Source organism: Gadus morhua, chromosome 2, assembly GCF_902167405.1.
Source record: "Gadus morhua chromosome 2, gadMor3.0, whole genome shotgun sequence".
NCBI lineage: Eukaryota > Metazoa > Chordata > Actinopteri > Gadiformes > Gadidae > Gadus > Gadus morhua.
The window spans coordinates 24,745,099-24,765,698 of record NC_044049.1 but is presented as its reverse complement, the minus strand read 5'-3'; the positions used below and the strand labels follow the sequence as shown (position 1 = coordinate 24,765,698).

Genomic DNA, 20,600 nt, shown 5'->3' with positions numbered 1-20,600 from the left:
TTACTACCAAATACAAAAGATTTAACTTTCTCTTTCTCTATAGCGTAAGAGCATTCAAGACACAGAGTACACGTTACAAAGTTTAGAAAATATACTTTATTTCCATAAAAAATGCATGTCAATGAAAAGTGGAAACACAAAAGCAAGAACAGGAAAGGTCTTTGTGCACGACCACAACATGAGATTAAGGATATCCCTGATTTTCCTGAGCATGATGGAATCAGGGTGTGTGATTCGGCTGTTTAGAATCGCAGAGAGAATGCTTTGTAGGATAGGTTGGTGAAAACGTCTATATGGTCACTGCTGCCTCCCACTGTCAGGACCTGAAAAATCACATAAATACATAGTAATTATATTTATATTGATAACATATGAGGAAAGAATGATAGATCAAGTTGAAAGGTATACTACAAATCCACACTTAAACTTAGCAACTACAGCCATAGATTAAAACCACACAGAACCAAATACAGTACTAAGCTGTTACTACAATAGAGGGCAGGCACTTGTGTTTTTTGCTCATCACCATTTCCTGAACACACAGCACCCTCCAAGGATCATACCATGGTTCACAATCACACAGAATGTAAGTAGTGTGGACAGTCTGTGGTCTTTTCATCATGCCTCATCCTCATCGTCATCCGCTTATCCGGGGTCGGGTCGCGGGGGGAGCAGCTCAAGCAGGGGGCCCCAGACTTCCCTTTCCCGGGCCACATTGACCAGCTCTGACGGGGGGATCCCGAGGCGTTCCCAGGCCAGTGTTGAGATATAATCTCTCCACCTAGTCCTGGGTCTTCCCCGAGGTCTCCTCCCCACTGGACGTGCCTGAAACACCTCCCAAGGAAGGCGCCCAGTGGGCATCCTTACCAGATGCCCGAACCACCTCAGCTGACTCCTTTCTAAGTAAAGGAGCAGCGGCTCTAATCCGAGTTCCTCACGGATGGCTGAGCTTCTCACCCTATCCCTAAGGGAGACGCCAGCCACCCTTCTGAGAAAACTCATCTCGGCCGCTTGTACCCGCGATCTCGTCCTTTCGGTCATCACCCAGCCCTCATGACCATAGGTGAGGATAGGAACGAAGATCGACCGGTAGATCGAGAGCTTTGCCTTGCGGCTCAGCTCTCTTTTCGTTACAACGGTGCGGTAAAGCGAACGCAATACCGCCCCCGCTGCTCCGATTCTCCGGCCAATCTCACGCTCCATAGTACCCTCACTCGCGAACAAGACCCCGAGGTACTTGAACTCCTTCACCTGGGCTAAGGACTCATTTCCTACCCGGAGTAAGCAATCCACCGGTTTCCTGCTAAGAGTCATGGCCTCAGATTTAGCGGTGCTGATCCTCATCCCAGCCGCTTCACACTCGGCCGCCAGCCGATCCAGTGAGTGCTGAAGGTCACAGGCCGATGATCCAATGAGGACCACATCATCTGCAAAAAGCAGTGACGAGATCCTCAGACCACCGAACTGCAACCCCTCCCCACCACGACTACGCCTCGATATCCTGTCCATGTATATCACAAACAGGATTGGTGACAAGGCGCAGCCCTGGCGGAGACCAGCACCCACTGAGAACGAAACTGACTGGCTGCCGAGAACACGAACACAGCTCTCGCTTTGGGAGTACAAAGATTGGATGGCCCTGAGGATAGACCCCCTTACCCCATACTCCCGCAGCACCTCCCACAGTTTCTCCCGGGGGACCCGGTCATACGCCTTCTCCAGATCCACAAAACACATGTAGACCGGATGGGCATACCACCGCAGCTGAAGCTGCCACCGCAGCTTCAGCAATGGAGGCTTTGAACACCGCCCACTCCGGCTCAATGCCCCCAACCTCCACAGGAATGCCAGAAAAGCTCCGCCGGAGGTGTGAGTTGAAGATACCTAGGACGGGGGCCTCCTCCAGACGTTCCCAGTTCACCCGCACTACTCGTTTGGGCTTACCAGGTCTATCCGGAAATTTCCCCCATTCCCTGATCCAACTCACAACCAGATGGTGGTCGGTTGACAGTTCCGCCCCTCTCTTTACCCGAGTGTCCAAAACATGCGGCCTCAGATCAGATGACACGATCACGAAATCGATCATCGATCTTCGGCCTAGGGTACTCTGGTACCAGGTACACTTATGAGCACCCTTATGTTCGAACATGGTGTTTGTTATGGATAATCCATGACTAGCACAGAAGTCCAATAACAAACGACCGCTCGGGTTTAGATCAGGGAGGCCGTTCCTCCCCACCACGCCTCTCCATGTGTCTCCATCGTTGCCCACGTGGGCGTTGAAGTCTCCCAGCAGAACTACGGAGTCCCCTACTGGAGCCCCATACAGGACTCCATTCAGGGTCTCCAAGAAGGCCGAGTACTCTGAGCTGCTGTTTGGTGCATATGCACAAACAACAGTCAGAGTTTTCCCCCCTACAACCCTTAGGCGCAGGGAGGCGACCCTCTCGTCTACCGGGGTAAACTCCAACACCGCGGCGCTCAGCCGGGGATTTATGAGTATCCCCACACCCGCCCGGCGCCTCACGCCCTCGGCAACTCCGGAGAAGAATAGAGTCCAACCCTTATCCAGGAGTACGGTACCAGAGCTGAGACTGTGCGTGGAGGTAAGCCCCACCAGATCTAACTGATAGCGCTCCACCTCCCTCACAAGCTCCGGTTCCTTTCCCCACAGCGAGGTGACGTTCCACGTCCCCAGAGCCAGCTTCTGCCGCCCGGGTCTGGTCCGTCGAGACCCCTGACCTTCGCTGCCACCCATGTGGCTGCGCACCCGACCCCAACGGGTCTTCCCACAGGTGGTGGGCTCATGGGATGAAGAGAGGGGGGGTGCCACGTAGTTTGTTCGGGCTGTGCCCGACCGGGCTCCGTGGCAAACCCGGCCATCATGCTGTTGTACATTTCTCAGTCTTTTCCATCCGTTTCCCCTTTTGTTGCTTCCGAAACCCCATGAAATACAGTTTGTCATGAAAGCTATTTATACAAATTCTTTACCTGCGATATGCAATTTTTATTATATTGCAATTCTAAAAGCTGCCTTTTTCTGTGTTTTGTGTGAGTGTCCACCTAGATGTATGCTGGATCAGTCTACCAGCCTACCCAGTGGACTGTAAAAAAATTTGCAAAATCTATCCAGCATAAATCTAGACGGACACTCCCACATTTTCTAACGGCTTGTAATGAACATAACTGCTCCCGTCGCTTTGGATAAAAGCATCTGCTAAGTAATGTAAATGTCTGCTATTAAAAAGGCCAAATCCGTCCTGCAGGACACATCACACCCCGGTCACAAACAACTAATCGAACTACTGCCGTCAGGCAGGAGATACAGGTCCATGAAAACAAGAACAAACAGACTACAAAACAGTTTTTATCCAACAGCCATAACCTCACTAAATGTTGCTACCAGAGCATAGTTGTGTTGTGTATCACATGTGTGTAGGCACATTTATAAATGTGAATGTTTGTGTGGGTGTGCCTTATGTGTTTTTTAGTGTACTTATTTGATTATAGTTTTTATTTATTTATTTATATGTACTACCTCAATGTGATGTTTTTGCACTGAACAAGGACTGCACTTAATTTCGTTTTACTTTGCGTTACAATGACAATAAAGATATTCTATTCTATTCTATTGCATGATTTTAGCGCCATTTTCAACGTGGAGGATCCCAGTGGATTTGGGTCGGTGAGTTTGATTGGCTGGCACGGGACATGGCTTATAAAAGGCTCTACGTGCTGTATCTGAAGGCTCACCCTGTGCTCGGTGCTGTTAGTGTTGATGGCCAGCGTGTTGATGGAGTGAGGCGTGCATGGGATCTGGGCCTTCACCTCGCCGCCCATCAGGCAGTGGGAGACGCACTGGCCCTCGCCCACCGTCAGGATCTGAACGAGGGGAGCATCGGCTAATTAAACCGTCACCGAACACAAACCGTCTGTGTATCTCTTTTTATCCTACAAATGATACGATAAATAGGAGATACACAGTCCAAAAATAATCATAAAATAAAAAGCCTGCAAGATGATTTTTTAAGACTTTTAAGACTGTATTGACACATTTTCAGTAGATTACATTTTTATCTCACTTTACTCTACTTCTGCCACCTGTTCTTTCTGCTCTGCCTTCTAAATAAAGTAGTATGTTATTAACACTCACACCAAAGAAAGTAATTATTACATTAAACTAAGTAACGTATGATATAAAAAACAAACAAAAGGAAACTCAGGTCCACAGGAATACAAATTCATGAGTCTCCATCACACCGGGGCCATAAGTCCACACATCCTCCCTGACAACCGCTCGCATTCAAAGGAGAGCAGTGCCACACAAGCACCACGCGGTGTGAATTCTAATGATGGTGGCAACACACACACACACACACACACACACACACACACACACACACACACACACACACACACACACACACACACACACACACACACACACACACACACACACACACACACACAGCTCACCATGTCCTGGTAGAAGGTGGCTTGGCGCTGGCAGCCAGACAGCGGGAAGACGGAGGTGGGGGACATGGAGCGGAGGTGCCACAGGGACAAGGAGGGACCCCCACCGCACAGCTGTGGTCAGAGGGTCGGAGAGGCACAACACTCGTGACTAGAGCAGCCATTTTGAATACATTATTGAATAAAAGGAGCTTGACCGGACTGAAGAGTGAGACACAGTATAGACAGGATTATGAGGCCTTTTTTTCTTTTCCATGGCAACATATTAAAAAAGATAGTTGATAATAAACGTTAATTGAACAATAACACGCATCACTTTTGGTCTCCTTTTTTAATAAAGATATTTTAGTTATAGACGGGTCAATTAGAATACTATGCTTTGAAACCAGAACATATAGTGTGATGTACAAAAGGCTAGGGGTGATTCAAGAAGCCGTTTCTTGGAACCACAATGGAGAAGTGAAATTAGTAAAAGGCAGGATGTGAGACAGAACACCAATGGTGCACTTGCAGAATCTGTCCTGTCGTCCACTCAACACTAAATATCAACCTATCGGGACAACATTTAGATGGTGCACCTTACTGCCGATTTAGCAAATCAAACTGTTGATCGATCAGTCAAATAGTGAGTCATCAAGTCAGGTGTCCTGGTGATTGGGCAACTTGTCGCCGCCCGCTGCTTACCATCCAATCAGAGTCCGTGGTTAGGCAGCTGATCCACTTGCCGTGCTGGGGGCGGGCACAGGTCTACGATTCCATCCAATCAAAAATGCGAGAAGGAGAAGTGGGGATTTGGTATTTGGGGGTCACAGCGTAATTCGATTATATTTATAGGGGCCCCCAATCTACCACCAGGTGCGAGTGTGTAAGCCATTACAAGCCGTTTCGAAATCCGCCCTGCCCTGTTTGGTGACATCACAAGTAGGAGGGTCCACCGAGACGTACGATGGATCGATAGGCGTACCAGTTGCTACAGTTCACTGGGTAGGTTTGTAATGGATAATCACACTCCTACCTGGTTGGAACATAGGGACCCTTTGAGATAGGTGATTGTGAGCATATTGACTGGCAAGATCTTCATACATATGTTCAACAACCTGACAATCATAAGTGGGTCATGAAGTGGTCTCACTTATGATTGTCTGTTACAAAGTTAGCCTTATATTATGAGATAGTCTGGTAAATATATTTCTTACCTCATATTTGTAAACTTCAACACAGTGCACACACTGGCTAGTCCTTGTGTCTAAAGTGATACAAGACCATAATAGAAACAAAGTCAATGCTTTTAAGTATCAATATGTATAAACATAGCCAAAGGAACTGAATATAATATACATATAAAATACAATATACATCTTCGTAAGATAGTCACTACCATCGCTTGCTTAGAAAAAGCCATTGTTAGCTTCAGTTGATTTGACCTTTTATTTTTTTTGTTACACATCACAATCTATGAGTCAATTCCTATTTTTCTGACCAGTGTCTAGCCTGGCTACGCCTGCCTAAGCACTTTCGCTCAATATTAATTTCCCTTCAGTACTACGTCTGGGTCTGCGGTATGTTAGTGGGTTTTCTCCGTCCAAATTTTGTGCATCCAATCAGCGAACAGAGGGAGTGGCTGAGATCAATGACGTTAAAGTCAGCTCCCGTGAACGGACATCTTCACGCACAGTGTTGTTTGTTTACAGCCTGCGCTCAAAGTGATTCCCGGCCAAATGTTAGCGATTGGTTATGGCACATCCAGACTGGCACTGGGCAGATCCAATAGTTTTAAACTTCAACAGACACCCGCCTTCAAGTGAGTTAACGTTAGTCAATTGAGTGGGTCCAGACTCTCTCTGCAAATTAAATGAAGCACGAGAGTCTGGTAGGACCAGGCTACAAAATGTCAGTGATGACTTATATTATTACACCCACATTTCAGGCCCATGAGACAGCTGTTTCCTACCTAAAGATGACACTTTACCCCAAGTAAACCACAACTAGACCACAAGTCATAATAATAATTAGTGTTTGCAAACCTGGAACTGCCGTAAAATCAAGAGACAGCTCTGACTGGAATTGTATTCAGGGAGAACACACGTGGTTCATTTTGACATGTATGACACATGTACAAATGTCGCCATTTGGCAGTTGGCCAGATCGTATCGGGATAAGCGGCAGGTTCTACGACTTTAAGAACAACAATCGGATTCACTTCTAATCTCAAATTCAGGCCGGTTGTTCTGTGGTGTGCATGGAGTTCGATTAACACCGTGTGAAGAACCCGTTATTGCTATTGACCTTCGGCCTCTGGCTGTTTTTTACACAGCCCTTAAACATCAACCCAAAAACATGCTTTATTCACCGACTGTTTAACAACAAGCCACGACAAGCACCGCCACGGGTTATAGGCAAAAGAGGATGTCAATCGCGCGGTATTTGTATAATGTGCTATAGATAAAAAAAAACACCTGAACGGGCCGGCCTCCATCACTCACCCCAGATCCTCACAGCCCCGTCCTCCCCCCCAGAGAGCACCTCGGAGGCCCTCTCCCTCACGCTCAGACAGTGGATGTAGTCCGTGTGGCCCTGCAGCACCGACTAGGGACAGAGAGGGGCAAGTGTCACTCTGAGGCTCTCGACAAGGGTAGCCGGGGGCAATCGTAGAAGACGGTGTGTGTGTGTGTGTGTGACTCTCGAGACCTTAAAGGCGCCGTTCTCCAGATCCATGATATGGACGTTGTTGTCCCCACCTCCCACTGCTAAGCTGTTGTCCTAGGACAGATGAGGGGGAAGAGTGAGAAAGAACCGAATGCCGTCGCTGGTGCTATCCCCCCAGAGCTCTACACAGAGATCAGAGCGGCAGAGTTCAATCTCTAGGTTGGGCTGATTATAAAAGGCCCACATGGTTGATTAAAAGCTTACGGAGGACTTTTACTTTCTGGACTAAGAAGTACTTATTTTAGGAATTAGTCCAAATTCTGTAAACAAACTAGTAACAGCTTCAGAAACGCATTGTGTGCATGCATGCGTGCCTGTTTGACTCACTGCAGGGTTGAGCGCCATGGCATTAATCTCTGGGATCTCTAGGCTTGATCTGAGGGATGGGGGAAGAGCACAAAGACACTGATTGTAGGCTGCATACCTTAAAGGCCCACACACACACACACAGTGCTCCACAGAAACAAATATGTGCACAACACGCACAAACACACACACACTTCTCACTTGTAATTAGGTCTCCGTGTCCATGCAGCTTTCACATTCTGGAGAAAAGGAGCCACACAAATAAAGTCAAGCCACATTAGATTGTGTGTACGTACTTAAAAAACATGCACCTGTGCGTACTTAACAAACATGCACCTGTCCTGCACCAAATAAATAAGGTAAAGAATAAACCAATAAACTCATTGACAAAATTCATATTCTTCTCTGAATAACGGAATGCTGGAAAGAAGTACCTTCTTTATAAGCTCCGCCCAACTCCATGCGCTTATCTCTCCATTTCCAGCACTCAGGAGGTGAGAGTCAGTGGAGAGGAGGGAGAACACCGGCCCCTCGTGAGCTTGAGGAAAGAAAAGGAGGAGGAGGAGCGGGAAGAAGGAGATGTTGAATGACTGGTTTATCAATTTACCCCCTTGGAGGTAAATTGCATATTTTCGTTTCATATTCTTTGTCTATGAATAAGAGGACTTTTGACTGCTGACGGCTACAGAATATGCAATAGCACATACACTCAGAAAGCTACAATTTAATGAATGCATCGTGACAACAAATACAATAAAGAGAAATTTGAATAGAAAACAGAATGAGGCCAAATTAAGACAATATTTTTGAGGAAGCAGATCTGGATGTGAACACATTTTAGCAGAAGTCGCAGAGACAAGATAAAGTCAACACTACTCCGAACGTTGGGAGGAATCGACCCACCTGTAAACGTTAGAATGGGTTTCTGGCTCAGCTCGTTTGCATCTGGCCCCAGGGCTGCGGAGAGACTGCAAAGAGGTGGCATTCAAAGATGGTTAAGGAATGATCTCACACCCCTTGACTCTATGTCATATTTCCTAAAGCAGCATGACCACGTAAACATGCATCAGATCCGTTATTTGAGGACACTTTCTTTTCTCTCACCTGAAAAGTGCTATCTCCCCATAGTTATTACCAGCGGCCAAGAATTTACCACAAGGAGAGAAGCTCTGAGAGAAGACAGACATGTGGAGCAGCTGGAAGAAAGAGGCATCAATGTGTGAGAGTGTATTTAGGTTTCAGCTACAATAATTACAGTGTAATTGCCATAATTATTATTAGGCATGCATAACAATCTTAATCTATACACATGATGCATCAATATTGGACTGGCAGTTTCTACACATCTTGCCAAAGTGTAAACACATTTTTCACACACCTCAAAGCAATGAATTAGATATTTTATAAAGATATACAAATCAGGATTAATCTCTGCACAACAAATGCATCTCGCAGACACCGCATCTACTTTTAATACAATGCAGTCCGCCGTCCAGACACGAGCAAAGCTTAGATCGGCAATAGCTTCTTCTTTGACCCAACAATTACCTCGATCAAACCCATGACGTCCTAGAGGTTCAAAAGCGGTTCCTTTATTATGAAATTAAGTATATCGAAAAGGGTTCATACATAAATGAGCGAGGGAAAAAGCTTTGTATTTGCGGCGCCTAGTTCTGACGTCACGCACGCTCTGAGGATTCTGGGACATGAAGTTTTGACTCAGATGCGTTAGTGCCATGGACCAGGAGGCAGTGATAGGTATAACACTCTCTCTATGGCTCTGCATGGACCTATTAAAGAAGTTAGTGAACATTAACATAAGGGGATGAGATAAGAGACTACCACGGCTTTAAATCGATCCTATTCTACAGATATTTTTATTAAAGCGTTATTACATTGCCAATTTCCCACTTGGCAAATACTTCATAGACGAGATACATTTTATTAAAGTGGGTAAAACTGCCACTCGAGCCCATTGAGCCAGTAGATCACATTAATAGGATCGATTTTCTAAAAAAATGGTAGTTAGTTTTCACATTTTTATTTTAATTTGATTGACTATACTATTTATTATTCGAACAGTCCTGCTGTAACTTGCTAATCTTATTGCTGGCAATCCATGAATGGAAATCCCCATGATCACCTCTCTCATTGCATTGGAATTGTAAAGTTAAACTCCATGTTTTTTCATTCGTACAGTAGGTTTACAATACGAGTTGACAGAAATGGTGTCAAATTTGTTGTGCGAGTTTCCCACAACCGTTAAAGCTGACTTAAATAAGAAGGAAAACAAACACATCTAAAATGTACAACTGCTTTTTATTATCATGATTCATTTTCACAAAGAAACCACGTGGGGCAGTTTCATAATCACATTACATAGAAACAGCATTTCTGCTCATCGATATTAACCAAAACACAGACAGCTCATATCTACATTTAGAACAATGCAACTGACGGATACAGTACAAGAACAGATGGAAAGCCAGGGGATCATTCCGTCATGAGTTACCGTTTTCATTACTGTGAATTTATATAAAGTGTTTGTGTCTTTGTGTTTGTGTGTCCGCGTGTTTGTCTGTGTGTCTGTGTGTGTGCGTCTGTGAATGTGTGCGTGCCTGTCTGTGTGTGTTTTATATGTCTGAGATGAAGTAAATTCTCCAGTAACCCCACTAAATTCCAAGACTGCACCTTGCAACCGATTCTTCCTTTAGATCATAAAAGGCTTGCCGTTTAAAAAAAACAAAGAAAAGAAGGAAAAAAAAAAAAAAAGCCAACCTTCTGGGTCACAGAAAATCACAAAATCAGACGCGACCGCCGTGCCTCAGGGCACGGCCGGGTACGGCCCCTTCTCGCATCCGTGGCTCTGCGACTAATCTGAGTTATCGAGTCCGTAACGCAATCCCATTCAGACCACCGGGGGGGGGGGGGCGGGGGGACGACTCATCTTCTTTGCCGGCTGCTCGGAGAGCGACTGCTGCCGCTCCTGGGGGAAGGGAGAGAGGAAAGCGTCAGTAAGGAGCCGTCGCCGACGCCATCGTCTACCCGGATCAATACAGCGTGCCTTCATTGGGATCAGTGAGACGAGATGTCTTTCAAATCGATGTATTTATCTTCCACCTGTGCCCCGACCGAGAGAAGCCTTACCTATACCCCATTCCTTTCGTTTTAATGCGTATAAACTGGCATCAGAGATACAGGGCCGTCAGAAGCGGTTTCAAAGCCAAATTAGTAAGAAAATAAACATTACTAATAAAGTTTGTTCATGAAGCATTTCAGAACTGTCCGTCTACTGTTAGACTAACAGCCTCGGTCCGGTAGTGAGGGGGCGCTATAGCCCAGCTCAGTTCCCGGGTCGCGTTTCCACCGCCGACTAAGTACCCTTATTGTAGGCCGGATGTCGATCGCCGCGGCGGCTACGTAAACATCGTGACATCATAGCAGCGCGACACAGTGTAGCCTGCTCAATAAAAACACTAAATAAAGTAAAAACAATAAAAACAGCTCCTTCGAGCTCCCTCTGCACGTCTTCCTCCCCAAGATGCGGAGGAACGTCTCCACCACCAAGTTTAAGTTTTGCGCGACATGTCCATTGTCCAGAATAATACCTCGCGGGTACGGTTTGTTTGTTTTTATCCCCATATTGCCCGGAAGTCACGATTCTGTCGACCAATCAACGGAGGGCGTTTGTTGCTCGAACTTGCCGGCACCCTTTCAGGCGTCTCAATACCCCAACGGAGGAGCTCTGCGAGACGAGTACGGCTCACGCCCACTTTTGGCGGTGGAAATGCGATCCGTGCCGCACCTTTGCGCACCGCACCCTCGGGTGGAAACGCGCCATTAAGGTCTTAAAGTAGTGTGGATGTGGGTGGCAGCCGGTCGATAGGGGCCGTAATCAACTGAATACACATTTCACGTCCTCAGGGACACAGGCGTTCAGCGGCTGATTGGCGACGCACTTGCGAGTGGGCGGGGAATGTGCAGCTCTGCGGTTCCTGGGCGGAGAGTAGCTGAGGGAGCGCGAGTCCCTCAGGGAGTCCTGGGGAACCCTCGCTGGTCTGGCCGGGCTGAGGAGGCAACGGACAGACACACAGACCATCAAGGACTGGACCAGGCTTAAGAGGCACCACGGATCAGGGACAGATATCCAACACACATCTGGGGGCCCCGACTTGCCACAGCGCTAACAACGTAGCGAAAATGCCCCTGAGCGACAAAGGTTTGATTCCCACCTGTTGTCACACTTTATCCGTTTCCCCCCCTCTTCAACCCACTGTCCTGTCCATCAAGGCACCACAAAAGTCCATACGACTATACATATTTAAACACATAAAGAAAGGTCGACATCCCTAGAAATTTTATCCGATTACCATTTCTAACCATCAACTATCAATTCAAGCTCTTCTTACCTCTTTTTCTTGTTTTCCTTTTCGCTTTCTGAAGAGGAAGATGAAGAGGAAGGAGCAGCCGCAGCAGCTGCAGCAGCTGGCTTACTGTTGGCGAGGAGGAGAGGGAGGTTTAGGTCACCGGGTTACACTCAGACACTCTCAGCGCTAGAGAAACAGCAGGACAACAGAGACAAAAGAGAAAGATGAACCCAGATGCATCTAGATGTCCTCCTCACCCTTTCCCCTGCTCCGCCTCCGAGTCAGAGCTGTCCGAAGAGGACGAAGACGAGGAAGACGAGGAGGACGACGAGGACGAGGACGAGCCGGAGCTCGCGCTCTTCTTTCCCTTCTTGTCGGGCGCGGCCGCCCTCCCGTTCACGGCGCCCTCGGGCCGCGGCGCCGGGGGCTGTGCGGCCCGGGCGGGGCTGACCTGCCGCGGCGCGGGGCTCCTCTCACGGCCCGCTCTGGCCTCTGGGGGGGGCACGCGGCTGGAGGAGGAGGAGGAGGCGGGGGGCTCTTTGGCCGGGTGGACGGGGGCGGGGGAGGCCGCTTTCCTGCTCGCCTCTCGGGGCTCCCGCTCCGTGGCGGCGGCGGGCTTCTCGGCGGCGGCGACGGCGTCCTTCTTCTGCCGCTGGGGGGAGGGGGAAGACGCGCTGGAGGAGGAGGAGGACGACGAAGAGGAGGAGGACGAGGAGGCGGAGCGGCGGGCCGGTGGCGGCGCCGCCGCCTCCTTGGGCGGCGGGCGCTCCTTGCGCTCCCGTGCTCGCTCGGCGTCCCGCTGCCGGCTCCGCTCCCGCTCCTTCTCCCGGGCCGCCTCCTTCTCGCGCTCCCGCTCCCTCTCGCGCTCCCTCTCGCGCTCCCGATCCCGCTCGCCGCGCTCCTTCTCCCGCGGCCGTTCCCTGGGCCGTTCTCGGGAGTGGGAGCGGCTGTTCCTCCGTCGGTGTGGGGAGGGGGAACGTCTGGATCTGAGGGTTCATGAACATGGAGGACTAATGAGTGGTGGGCAGTGTCACGCTACTTAGAAATACAGACGGTACGGTGTTCACCGCCGTCACTGATCAACTTCTTCCTTATTATTTTGATATGAATTTATTCTGATGCAAGATAAGTAATTAAATAGTCCACAATAAAGTAAAAAGATAAAGCCATTCTTTGCCGTTTCCTTGTTGTTTAGACTGAAATAGGTTTGTTCGAATTGAAATCAAACGATTAGTCCGTTTTTTTTTGTCTATTTTTAAGTTAGAAATATATTGGATATTCCCCTTCTGAATTACAGCAATCTGACACTGGGAACTAAAGACTCAACCCTGGGAGTCTCGGGTGTCTAGCAATGTATACCTGGCCAGGAGACAGTCAGGCAGCAGCCCTCCTCTCTATAGACCCATCGTTTGGTCAATATTTCTACAGAAGAGTTGGATTACAAAGTACCCTGCCCGGGTATGTCTCAGGTTTCAAAATGTCCGCAATGGATTGGAACAGCGTGGCCAGTGTTGGTGTAACGCGCATCGACTGTGTTAAACAGGTTTAACTTACTCTTACTAAGAGGATCAAGGATTGTTGGCAAATTGCATTTAAGACCCAGCATTGGAGGAATGGAGGCTACACAATGTCATACAAGATACAAGGACTTCTATCACCAGCAACTCAGCTTTTAGGCAATGTCTGGAAGGTATAAAGAGTGTTTACTGCCAAAGTCTAGATGTGGTGGTTGTAGTTTTTCTGGCATTTTGGACGCAATTCCAAGTACCTAAATCCCCCACATTGGTGAGGGACCGGTTCGAGGAAGCCCTTATCAGAACATTCCATCAGAGCTTCGACAACAAAGTGGCGGAATGCAACGGTTGTGGGCGAGTCCCGCCACTCTTTAGAACAGCGCAAGACTTGATAAGGGCGTAAGACTTGATCAGGGTCTGAGACTGATTAGGTCCCTCTATGCCCACACCGGGCCTCACCTGTAGGGGGGGCTGCTGCGTCTGCGGGCGCTCCTGGAGCGGCTCCTCTGGGCCGGCCTCTCCCTGGACCTCTCCCGCCCGCCTCGCTCTCTCAGCCTCTCCCTCTCCCTGTCCCGCCCGTGCTCCCTGCTGCGGCTGCGCCGGGGCGGGGAGGGCCTGCGCCCGCGGGCGGGGGGGTCCTGGTACTGGCGGGGCGGGGTGCGGCGGGGAGGGGAGGGCGATCGGCGCGACGGGACCGCCGCAGACGGGGGCTTGGGTGACGCGGAGCGGGACCTCCGCCCGGGGGGGCTGGCGGTCCTCTCGTGCCTCTTCTCCACGTCCCTCTCCTTGGGCTTGTCGCGCTCCCCGCCGCGGTCGACCGAGTCTCCGGCCCTGGAGGGGGCCAGCGGTGGCACGGCGGTGACCCTCCTGGGGGGGGACGCGGGCGGGGGGCTGGGGCTGTCCATCTGGGTGGGGCTGTAGCGCTCCTGGCCCCGGGCCCGCTCCCGGCCCCTCTCCTCCCCGCCGCCTCCGCCTCTCTCCGGGCTCCGCCTCTGGCCGTCCCCCTTGCCCGCGGGGCTGGCCTTCCCTCCGTTGGCCAGATACCGCTGAACGGCCCCTCCGACGGAGGCCACGCCCGCGGATCTCTTGGGCGAGGCGCTCTTCTCCTTGGCGGCCGCCTTCTTGGCCTTGCCCTCGTCCTCAGACGAGGAGGAGGACGAAGATGAACCGGAGGATGACGAGGAGGAGGAGGACGAGGAGCTGTCGCTGTCACTGCTCCCGCTGCTGCTGCTGCTCTCCTGGCCGCTCTTCCCCCCGGCCTTCTGCTTCGCCCCGGCCTTCTCCTTCTTCTCCGGAGGGGCCTCCTTCCCGCGCCTCGCGCTAACCTCCACTCGCACTTCCCTCCCCTTGACCGCGGCGTTCCCGCGTCCGTCCGGGCGTCTCTCGCCAGAGGGGGACCGAGCGGGCTCCCGCCGGGCGTTGGCTCCAGACTGGCGGCCGCGCTGCGCCGCCGCCTCCTCCTCGCCCTCCTTGTTGCCCCGGGTCACGCTCCTCTCCTCCGAGCCGCTGTCCCTCGCCCTCCGGGCCTTGGCCTCGCCCTCTCGGCCCTTCTGCTGGCCGTTGGTGAGGGCCGGGGCGGGAGAGGACCTCCCCCTGTTGCTCCTCTGTCCCCGAGGCGGGGAAGAGTCCCTCTCCCTCCCTCTGGGCCTGCCGGAGGCCCGGTCCCGCGAGGAATCCCTCTCCTTCCGGGGCTCGCGGTCGCCGCTCCTGTCCCGCCTCCCGCGGTCCCTCTGTGGTGGCGGAGAGCGCGAGGAAGACGAGTCCTGTCTCGCCTTTCTGTCCTGCCTCTTCCCGTCCTTTTCCCGCTCGGCCTCTCGGCTTTTGACGGGGCGAGGGGGAGGCGAGGGCGAAGAGGAGGAGTCGTGTCTGTTCTTCTGAGGGGCCGCCCGGCCTTGCCCCTTGTCGTCTCGGCTCCGGGAGCGCCTGGGTTTTTCCTGAACATCCCGCCCTCGGGCCTGCTCCCGGTGTTCCGGGCTCTTGGAGCGCCGGCCCTTGTCGCGGTGTGCGGGGCTCTGGGAGCGCCGGGGCCTCTCCTGAACGTGGCGCGCCCTGATGGGGTTGTCCCGATGCACCGGGCTCTTGGAGCGTCTGGGTTTCTCGTGGACCTCCCGTCCTCTGGCCTGGTGTTCCCGGTGTTCCGGGCTCTTGGAGCGCCGGGCCCTGTCCGGGACCTCTCGGCCCCGGGGCTTCTCCTGTTGCTGTGGCGCCGGAGAGGGAGAGCGCGAGTCCTGCCTCTTGGAGGAGACCTTGTCGGTGGCCCGTTTCTTCTCCTTGTTGGCCCGCTGGTGTTCCGGTGAGCTGTGGGCTACGGGAGACTTCTGCCGGGACGACAAGGGACACGGTTTAGGACGGCCTCACGTTACGGAGCACCTTTTAACGTCAGCATCGTTAACGGCGTAGCCCTGGTTGGACCATGTGACTTACCCCCCTGTTGCCATGGCGCTTTGGGCTGGTCTCCTCGGGGCCACGCCCCCTCACATCCGGGGACCGCCCCCTTCGGCCCTCATCCGCTCTTTTGACCGGCTGGTCCGGTTGCCGTGCCCTCGGGAGCATGGGAGATGGGCTGTCGAAGGACACCATCAAATGTTAGATTGACAGCTCTATATATTCGTAAATCATCCATTTCCATATTCCCTGGGATAGCATTCCACTCCTTTCAGGCATTTAAGGTATGCAAATGAAGACTGGCTTGCTTCTGACAACCACTTGCCTGTACTGGCAGGCTTAAAGATAAACTGTTCGACTTGAATGTGTAAACATTCAGAGGGTGATGCACTTCCGGCTAAAGTCAGGCCTGGCTGGCGTTTAAACACGATCTTATCACATCACATTCCCCCGACGTTGGGTGCTGCCCCAAAAACACGTTTTGATCAGATACCACATTAATACCAGGTGGGTGATCGTCCTTTACAGTAAAAGCAGGCGGATGGGTCGGGAAGATTGTTTTGTAAAGTAGCGCTAACCTTCGAGCAGAGCCAGATGAGATACTGGTGGCACGCGCAGCCTTGGCGTCCGGCGAGACGGCCGCTTCGCTCTTCCGCTTCCTCTTGGAGGCCTTTGCCTTCTCTCCTGAAGAACTGCGGGAGTGGGGGAACACGAATGTCGTTCACATGGTTTGCAGGACACATTTCAATGAAGCGCTGTTTGAACCACATCACGTGCACTTTGTGCTATTGCCTTGCACTATAAACAATTTGATGGGTATCATCCAAAGAAATAATGTCAATATTGTTCCATCTAGATATCTAGCAAAAAGTTGAACCCAGGAGTTATCTTATCAGTGTACACATAAACAATTATAGTACTAAACAAATAGCTAACCTTAAGCCATAAAGTTTGAACCATACAAATACGTAGTAGTATTAGTACAAGTACCAGTAGTAGAGGTAGATTCAGGCCATACTACTACTAGGAGTTGCATACAGAAAGTTGTGTTTTTTTCACAACTAGTAAAAGATGTGAAATATGAACTGGTTCCATTCTTACTACTGCAGAGCATTCTGCCGATTTACTTATATTACTTATTTTAACAAAAGCCAGTATGTCGGTGAAACATTTTTGGAGGAGCTTGGTGCTTAAGTTTGGGAAGAATAATAAGGAAGAATTCCCAAGAATTGCATAAACTGAGCATTGCCCGTCAGCGCAAAACCAACTAAAAAGAATGGAGGGAATGCTGGAAGGAGATAGGAATAACAAAGCCTACCTGTTGCTCTCCTCTTCGTCGTCTGATGAGGCCTCCCTGTAAACAAAACACAAACGTCAGCGTGATGCTACAGACGGAGGACAGAGGGCAGCCCAGAGCGACAAGATGGAGACGGAATTACCTCTTCTTTTTCTTCTTCTTGGATTTCTTCTTCTCTCGTCTGGGAGAGGGGGAGCCACTCTCCGAGCTGCAGAGAGCAGGAGAGAGGAGGAATGAATCCAACGCTCAGTGATCTCATTTGGGTTCATTCACAAAGTACGATCACCACAGGCTGGGGGTGCAAACAGGCCCTTTTGTTAACAAGTAAAGCAGGATATTTAATTATAAATAGTCCCAAAAGTGGCTTCGCTGTTGCATATTGTGGGTGGATCTAAAATCAGTTTGTTCACAAATGATAAGTGAAGGTAGAGTTCTCCCGCATTTGACAAATTTACAATAATGACTGCCTGTTAGGGACCTGTTTACGCTCCGATAAAACCGTTCAAGGCAGAGATTCAAAGTAGGGATCAGGTTTGATTGAAGCGTGGCCTGCTAGCTCTGCTACAGTTATATACAGCTGTTGAGCTCCAGCGTATGCTTAACGCAGGTAGACTGTAAATGGTCAGGTTAAACTGCCCTTCAATATACGTACATTGGTAGGTGGGGAGAAAGCACCTACAAAACAGTACTTGTTTGAGATTCGGATCATGGCTTCGATTAATTTCCCCCCCATCCCTACTACGGACGGGGTCAAAACACTAGGACTGCTCACCTGTCGCGGTTCTTGTTCTTCTTTTTCTTCTTCCGGCTTTGTTTCCTGGGAGGGGAATCCGAATCTTCAGACTCTTCTATCACCCTGAGGAAAGGCAAAGGGCAACAAAAGATGCAAACCAAGATTGAGGCCCAGGGACAGTAATGACAATGAAGCCCAGAGATTTGACTGAGTTTGTAATGATGGCCTCACTGACCGCCTTTCTAAACAGAACCCACACACTCACACATATTTCTGCTGCTGTTGCTGCTGCTGCTTCTCCTTTTCAAGGCGCTCTTGGTCCCTCTTCTCCTTCTCCCGCTCCTTGCGCTCCGGGTGGAAGGACGAGCCGTCCACGTAGTCTTTGGAGATGCCGAACGCGTCACGCAGCCGGTCGTTCTTCTGCTGGTTGGCCGCGGCCAGGGCGTGAGTCTCGGTCGCCCTGAGACGAAGAAACAGTGAGGTGTAACAGGCTTAATCCTAATCCTATCAATGGATTTATTTCAGGTCATGCCCACATAACATTTTGATGGCTCCATTCAAATCAATACTTGTGTGAAACATGAACATTTTGTTAGAGTAGTTATGTGGGACTCACGCTGGCCTATCTGTTGTGGCTGGTGCAGGCTCCTGCTTCTCCTGCAGCATCATACGGAAGCTGTTGACCTTCTCGTCGATCTCCTCCACAGAATACCTGGTCACCCAAACAGATGGAAAATCAAGCGGTGCACAGCCTGTACAACTAAGCTTTAATTTCCCCTTCCTTGCATGGCGATGGTCACAATAGATTTCGCTACAGTTCTCTGCATAATCTTAACACTCACACCAATTTGACAAACTTAGTTGTGAACCCCCAGATATCAAATTCCTCACAAAAGAGGCCATTGCTCACAAAACAGATGAGAAAGGAAGAAGACCCCCAAGTGGAGGCAAGTCTGAACCTATGAACAATCTTTTAGATTTCTGCATTTCTCGTATTGTAAATATAGCACTTGTGTGGTGGCGTCAATGGCAAGATAAATAAACAAATACTGTGTTGAGACGCATTTAGTAGAGAAGAACACAAAAGAACAAGCAACCCCCTCACCGGCAAAGTCCTCACCCACCCCGCCAATACCAGTACAGGTCTTGCCACTCACACCCACCAGCCAAAGCTACCCTTGACCGATGTTTGCCTGATTCCCTTACCCTTGCTCCTCCATCATGTCCTGGAGCTCGGCACACTTGACCTCCAGCTGCCTCTTGCGCTGGTGCTCCAGGATCTCTGCGTTGGGCTGCCGGTTCAGCTGGCTCTCCAGCCTCTCGCGGTCCTTCTCGTCCCGCTCGCCGCCACGCTCGTCCCGCGGCCGCTTGGCCCGCAGGCTGGAGAGGTTGCGCTGCACATAGCCATTGGTGCCGCTGCCCCGAGGTGTGGTCAGGCCGATGCCATTGTACATGGCTCCACTGAAGAGATACACAGGGAACAGGTGTCAGTCAAGCACCACGTACGTTGGTAGACAGGGTATCAACAAGTGAGAAACGTCATCCCGCCTCCATGCCCCTGAAGCCAATCAAACACAAACAATCTATACACATGTAAACATATCTACGCATTTAAACAGATTGATATTCAAAATCGTCCAAATTAGTATATTATACAGGCCACTCATGTCAAATGGGGTGTTGGGATGTATACACAGCCCGCTCAAAACACGACCCTGAATGAACCGAATACCTTTCGTCATTAACTCCTGTAGCCTTCTATAATAACGTGGTTCACACTCCTTTAGTCTTAATTCCATCAAGTACAAATCAAAGATCGAACACGAATTGTTTTCCATCAGCTAAGCCACTAGTAATGACCAGGGACACTACAATTCTCCGGCCTCTGGGTTCAACTCAAACGATCGTCATAAATAAGTTGGAGACGAGTGGCGCTCAAAGTTGTTAGGGCGGCAAAACGCTCCATTAGTTTAAATCTCCTTACACTGACATCTCATTGGCACAACCGGACAAATAAAGACATCGAAAGCTCACAATGACGGGATAGGTAGTAGCAAATTAGCACGTGCGCCATAGCGCTGGCCTTCCGCCTCATCTACATCCCCGTTACACTTGTCCTTACGTGTTTATTGCCTAAAACAAAAGGGGGGATAAAGAATACCAACACTGATATATTATTTACAACTACGAGGCTTGGACCCAAATGAAAGGTCGAACTTGTTTTGTAGTTAGCCAACAACGTCCACTAGCTAGCTAAACCGAGGCGGACGAGACGCTGTCGTCGGCGAGCTAACGTTAGCCTCTAACTTAAGAGCGACGCTAACGTCTCCTTCATCGAGTTACCTTCGTTTTCTCCTGGAGCGGAGAAGGCGACTTTAGGGGCAAATCAGCAGCGGTGGTGCCTCCGAATCAAAAGGGAAAATAGGACCGTGTTTGAGGTGACTTGACGCGACTGTCCCGGGTTACAAACGGCTAGCGGTGCGAGTCAGTTAGCTCGCTAGGTTAGCTCGTCTCTTCTTGGTCCGACCAGCCAGCAATGGAGGAGATAACCACGTGACGTAGGAGCTCCGTCCGCCAGCCCCCCGCGAGACGAGGGACCGGCGGCGCACCGGGCCAGGAAAGTCCATGGATGGGTTCCAACGACAGTGGACTACGTTGCTGAATGCCTCTTACAGTCAATAATCATAACATATTAGATTAATAGAGCGAAGATAATGAATGTACAATGCATGCAAAAACAATAAATGGAATATTCACTATTTTAGATTTCAGAGACAGAAATTGAGCATGATCATTCAGACTAGTTCCATGTCATAAAA

General features: G+C 50.2%; 2 protein-coding genes across 3 annotated transcripts; both read right to left on the bottom strand.

Moving 5' to 3' along the window:
* Positions 1 to 76: 76 nt before the first annotated feature.
* Positions 77 to 9,182, bottom strand: thoc6 (THO complex 6). The gene is made up of 13 exons (XM_030347826.1): positions 9,034 to 9,182; positions 8,590 to 8,681; positions 8,389 to 8,453; positions 7,920 to 8,023; positions 7,687 to 7,724; positions 7,507 to 7,555; positions 7,162 to 7,233; positions 6,957 to 7,059; positions 5,670 to 5,719; positions 5,158 to 5,220; positions 4,477 to 4,587; positions 3,754 to 3,882; positions 77 to 323 (listed from the first exon to the last, which is right to left on the bottom strand). Exons 1-13 carry the CDS (start codon positions 9,046 to 9,048, stop codon positions 243 to 245), a joined length of 972 nt encoding a protein of 323 aa, XP_030203686.1. The 5' UTR covers positions 9,049 to 9,182; the 3' UTR covers positions 77 to 242.
* A 603-nt stretch (positions 9,183 to 9,785) lies between these two features.
* srrm2 (serine/arginine repetitive matrix 2) lies at positions 9,786 to 20,378 on the bottom strand. Of its 2 annotated transcripts, XM_030343269.1 has the most exons (15): positions 20,125 to 20,378; positions 18,988 to 19,242; positions 18,398 to 18,493; positions 18,047 to 18,241; positions 17,821 to 17,904; positions 17,191 to 17,256; positions 17,070 to 17,105; positions 16,330 to 16,443; positions 15,791 to 15,929; positions 15,526 to 15,684; positions 13,826 to 15,357; positions 12,110 to 12,838; positions 11,895 to 11,978; positions 11,445 to 11,552; positions 9,786 to 10,471 (listed from the first exon to the last, which is right to left on the bottom strand). In XM_030343269.1, exons 2-15 carry the CDS (start codon positions 19,233 to 19,235, stop codon positions 10,429 to 10,431), a joined length of 3,633 nt encoding a protein of 1,210 aa, XP_030199129.1. In that variant the 5' UTR covers positions 19,236 to 19,242; positions 20,125 to 20,378; the 3' UTR covers positions 9,786 to 10,428. The 2 variants fall into 2 exon arrangements, with proteins under 2 accessions (XP_030199129.1, XP_030199120.1); XM_030343260.1 differs by having other exon boundaries at positions 13,826 to 15,684.
* Positions 20,379 to 20,600: the final 222 nt, after the last annotated feature.

Excerpts from the sequence above, each read along its gene's own strand:
- thoc6 (XM_030347826.1), bottom strand. Across the intron at positions 8,024-8,388 it reads ACCCATTCTAACGTTTACAG|CTCACGAGGGGCCGGTGTTC; the intron begins GTGGGTCGATTC and ends TCTTTCCTCAAG. Across the intron at positions 7,060-7,161 it reads TGGAGAACGGCGCCTTTAAG|TCGGTGCTGCAGGGCCACAC; the intron begins GTCTCGAGAGTC and ends CTCTGTCCCTAG.
- srrm2 (XM_030343260.1), bottom strand. The coding sequence starts at position 19,235 with ATGTACAATGGCATCGGCCTGACCACACCTCGGGGCAGCGGCACCAAT. Across the intron at positions 15,930-16,329 it reads TCATCTGGCTCTGCTCGAAG|CCCATCTCCCATGCTCCCGA; the intron begins GTTAGCGCTACT and ends GTCCTTCGACAG. Across the intron at positions 11,553-11,894 it reads AAGGAAAACAAGAAAAAGAG|CCCGGCCAGACCAGCGAGGG; the intron begins GTAAGAAGAGCT and ends TTGCCTCCTCAG.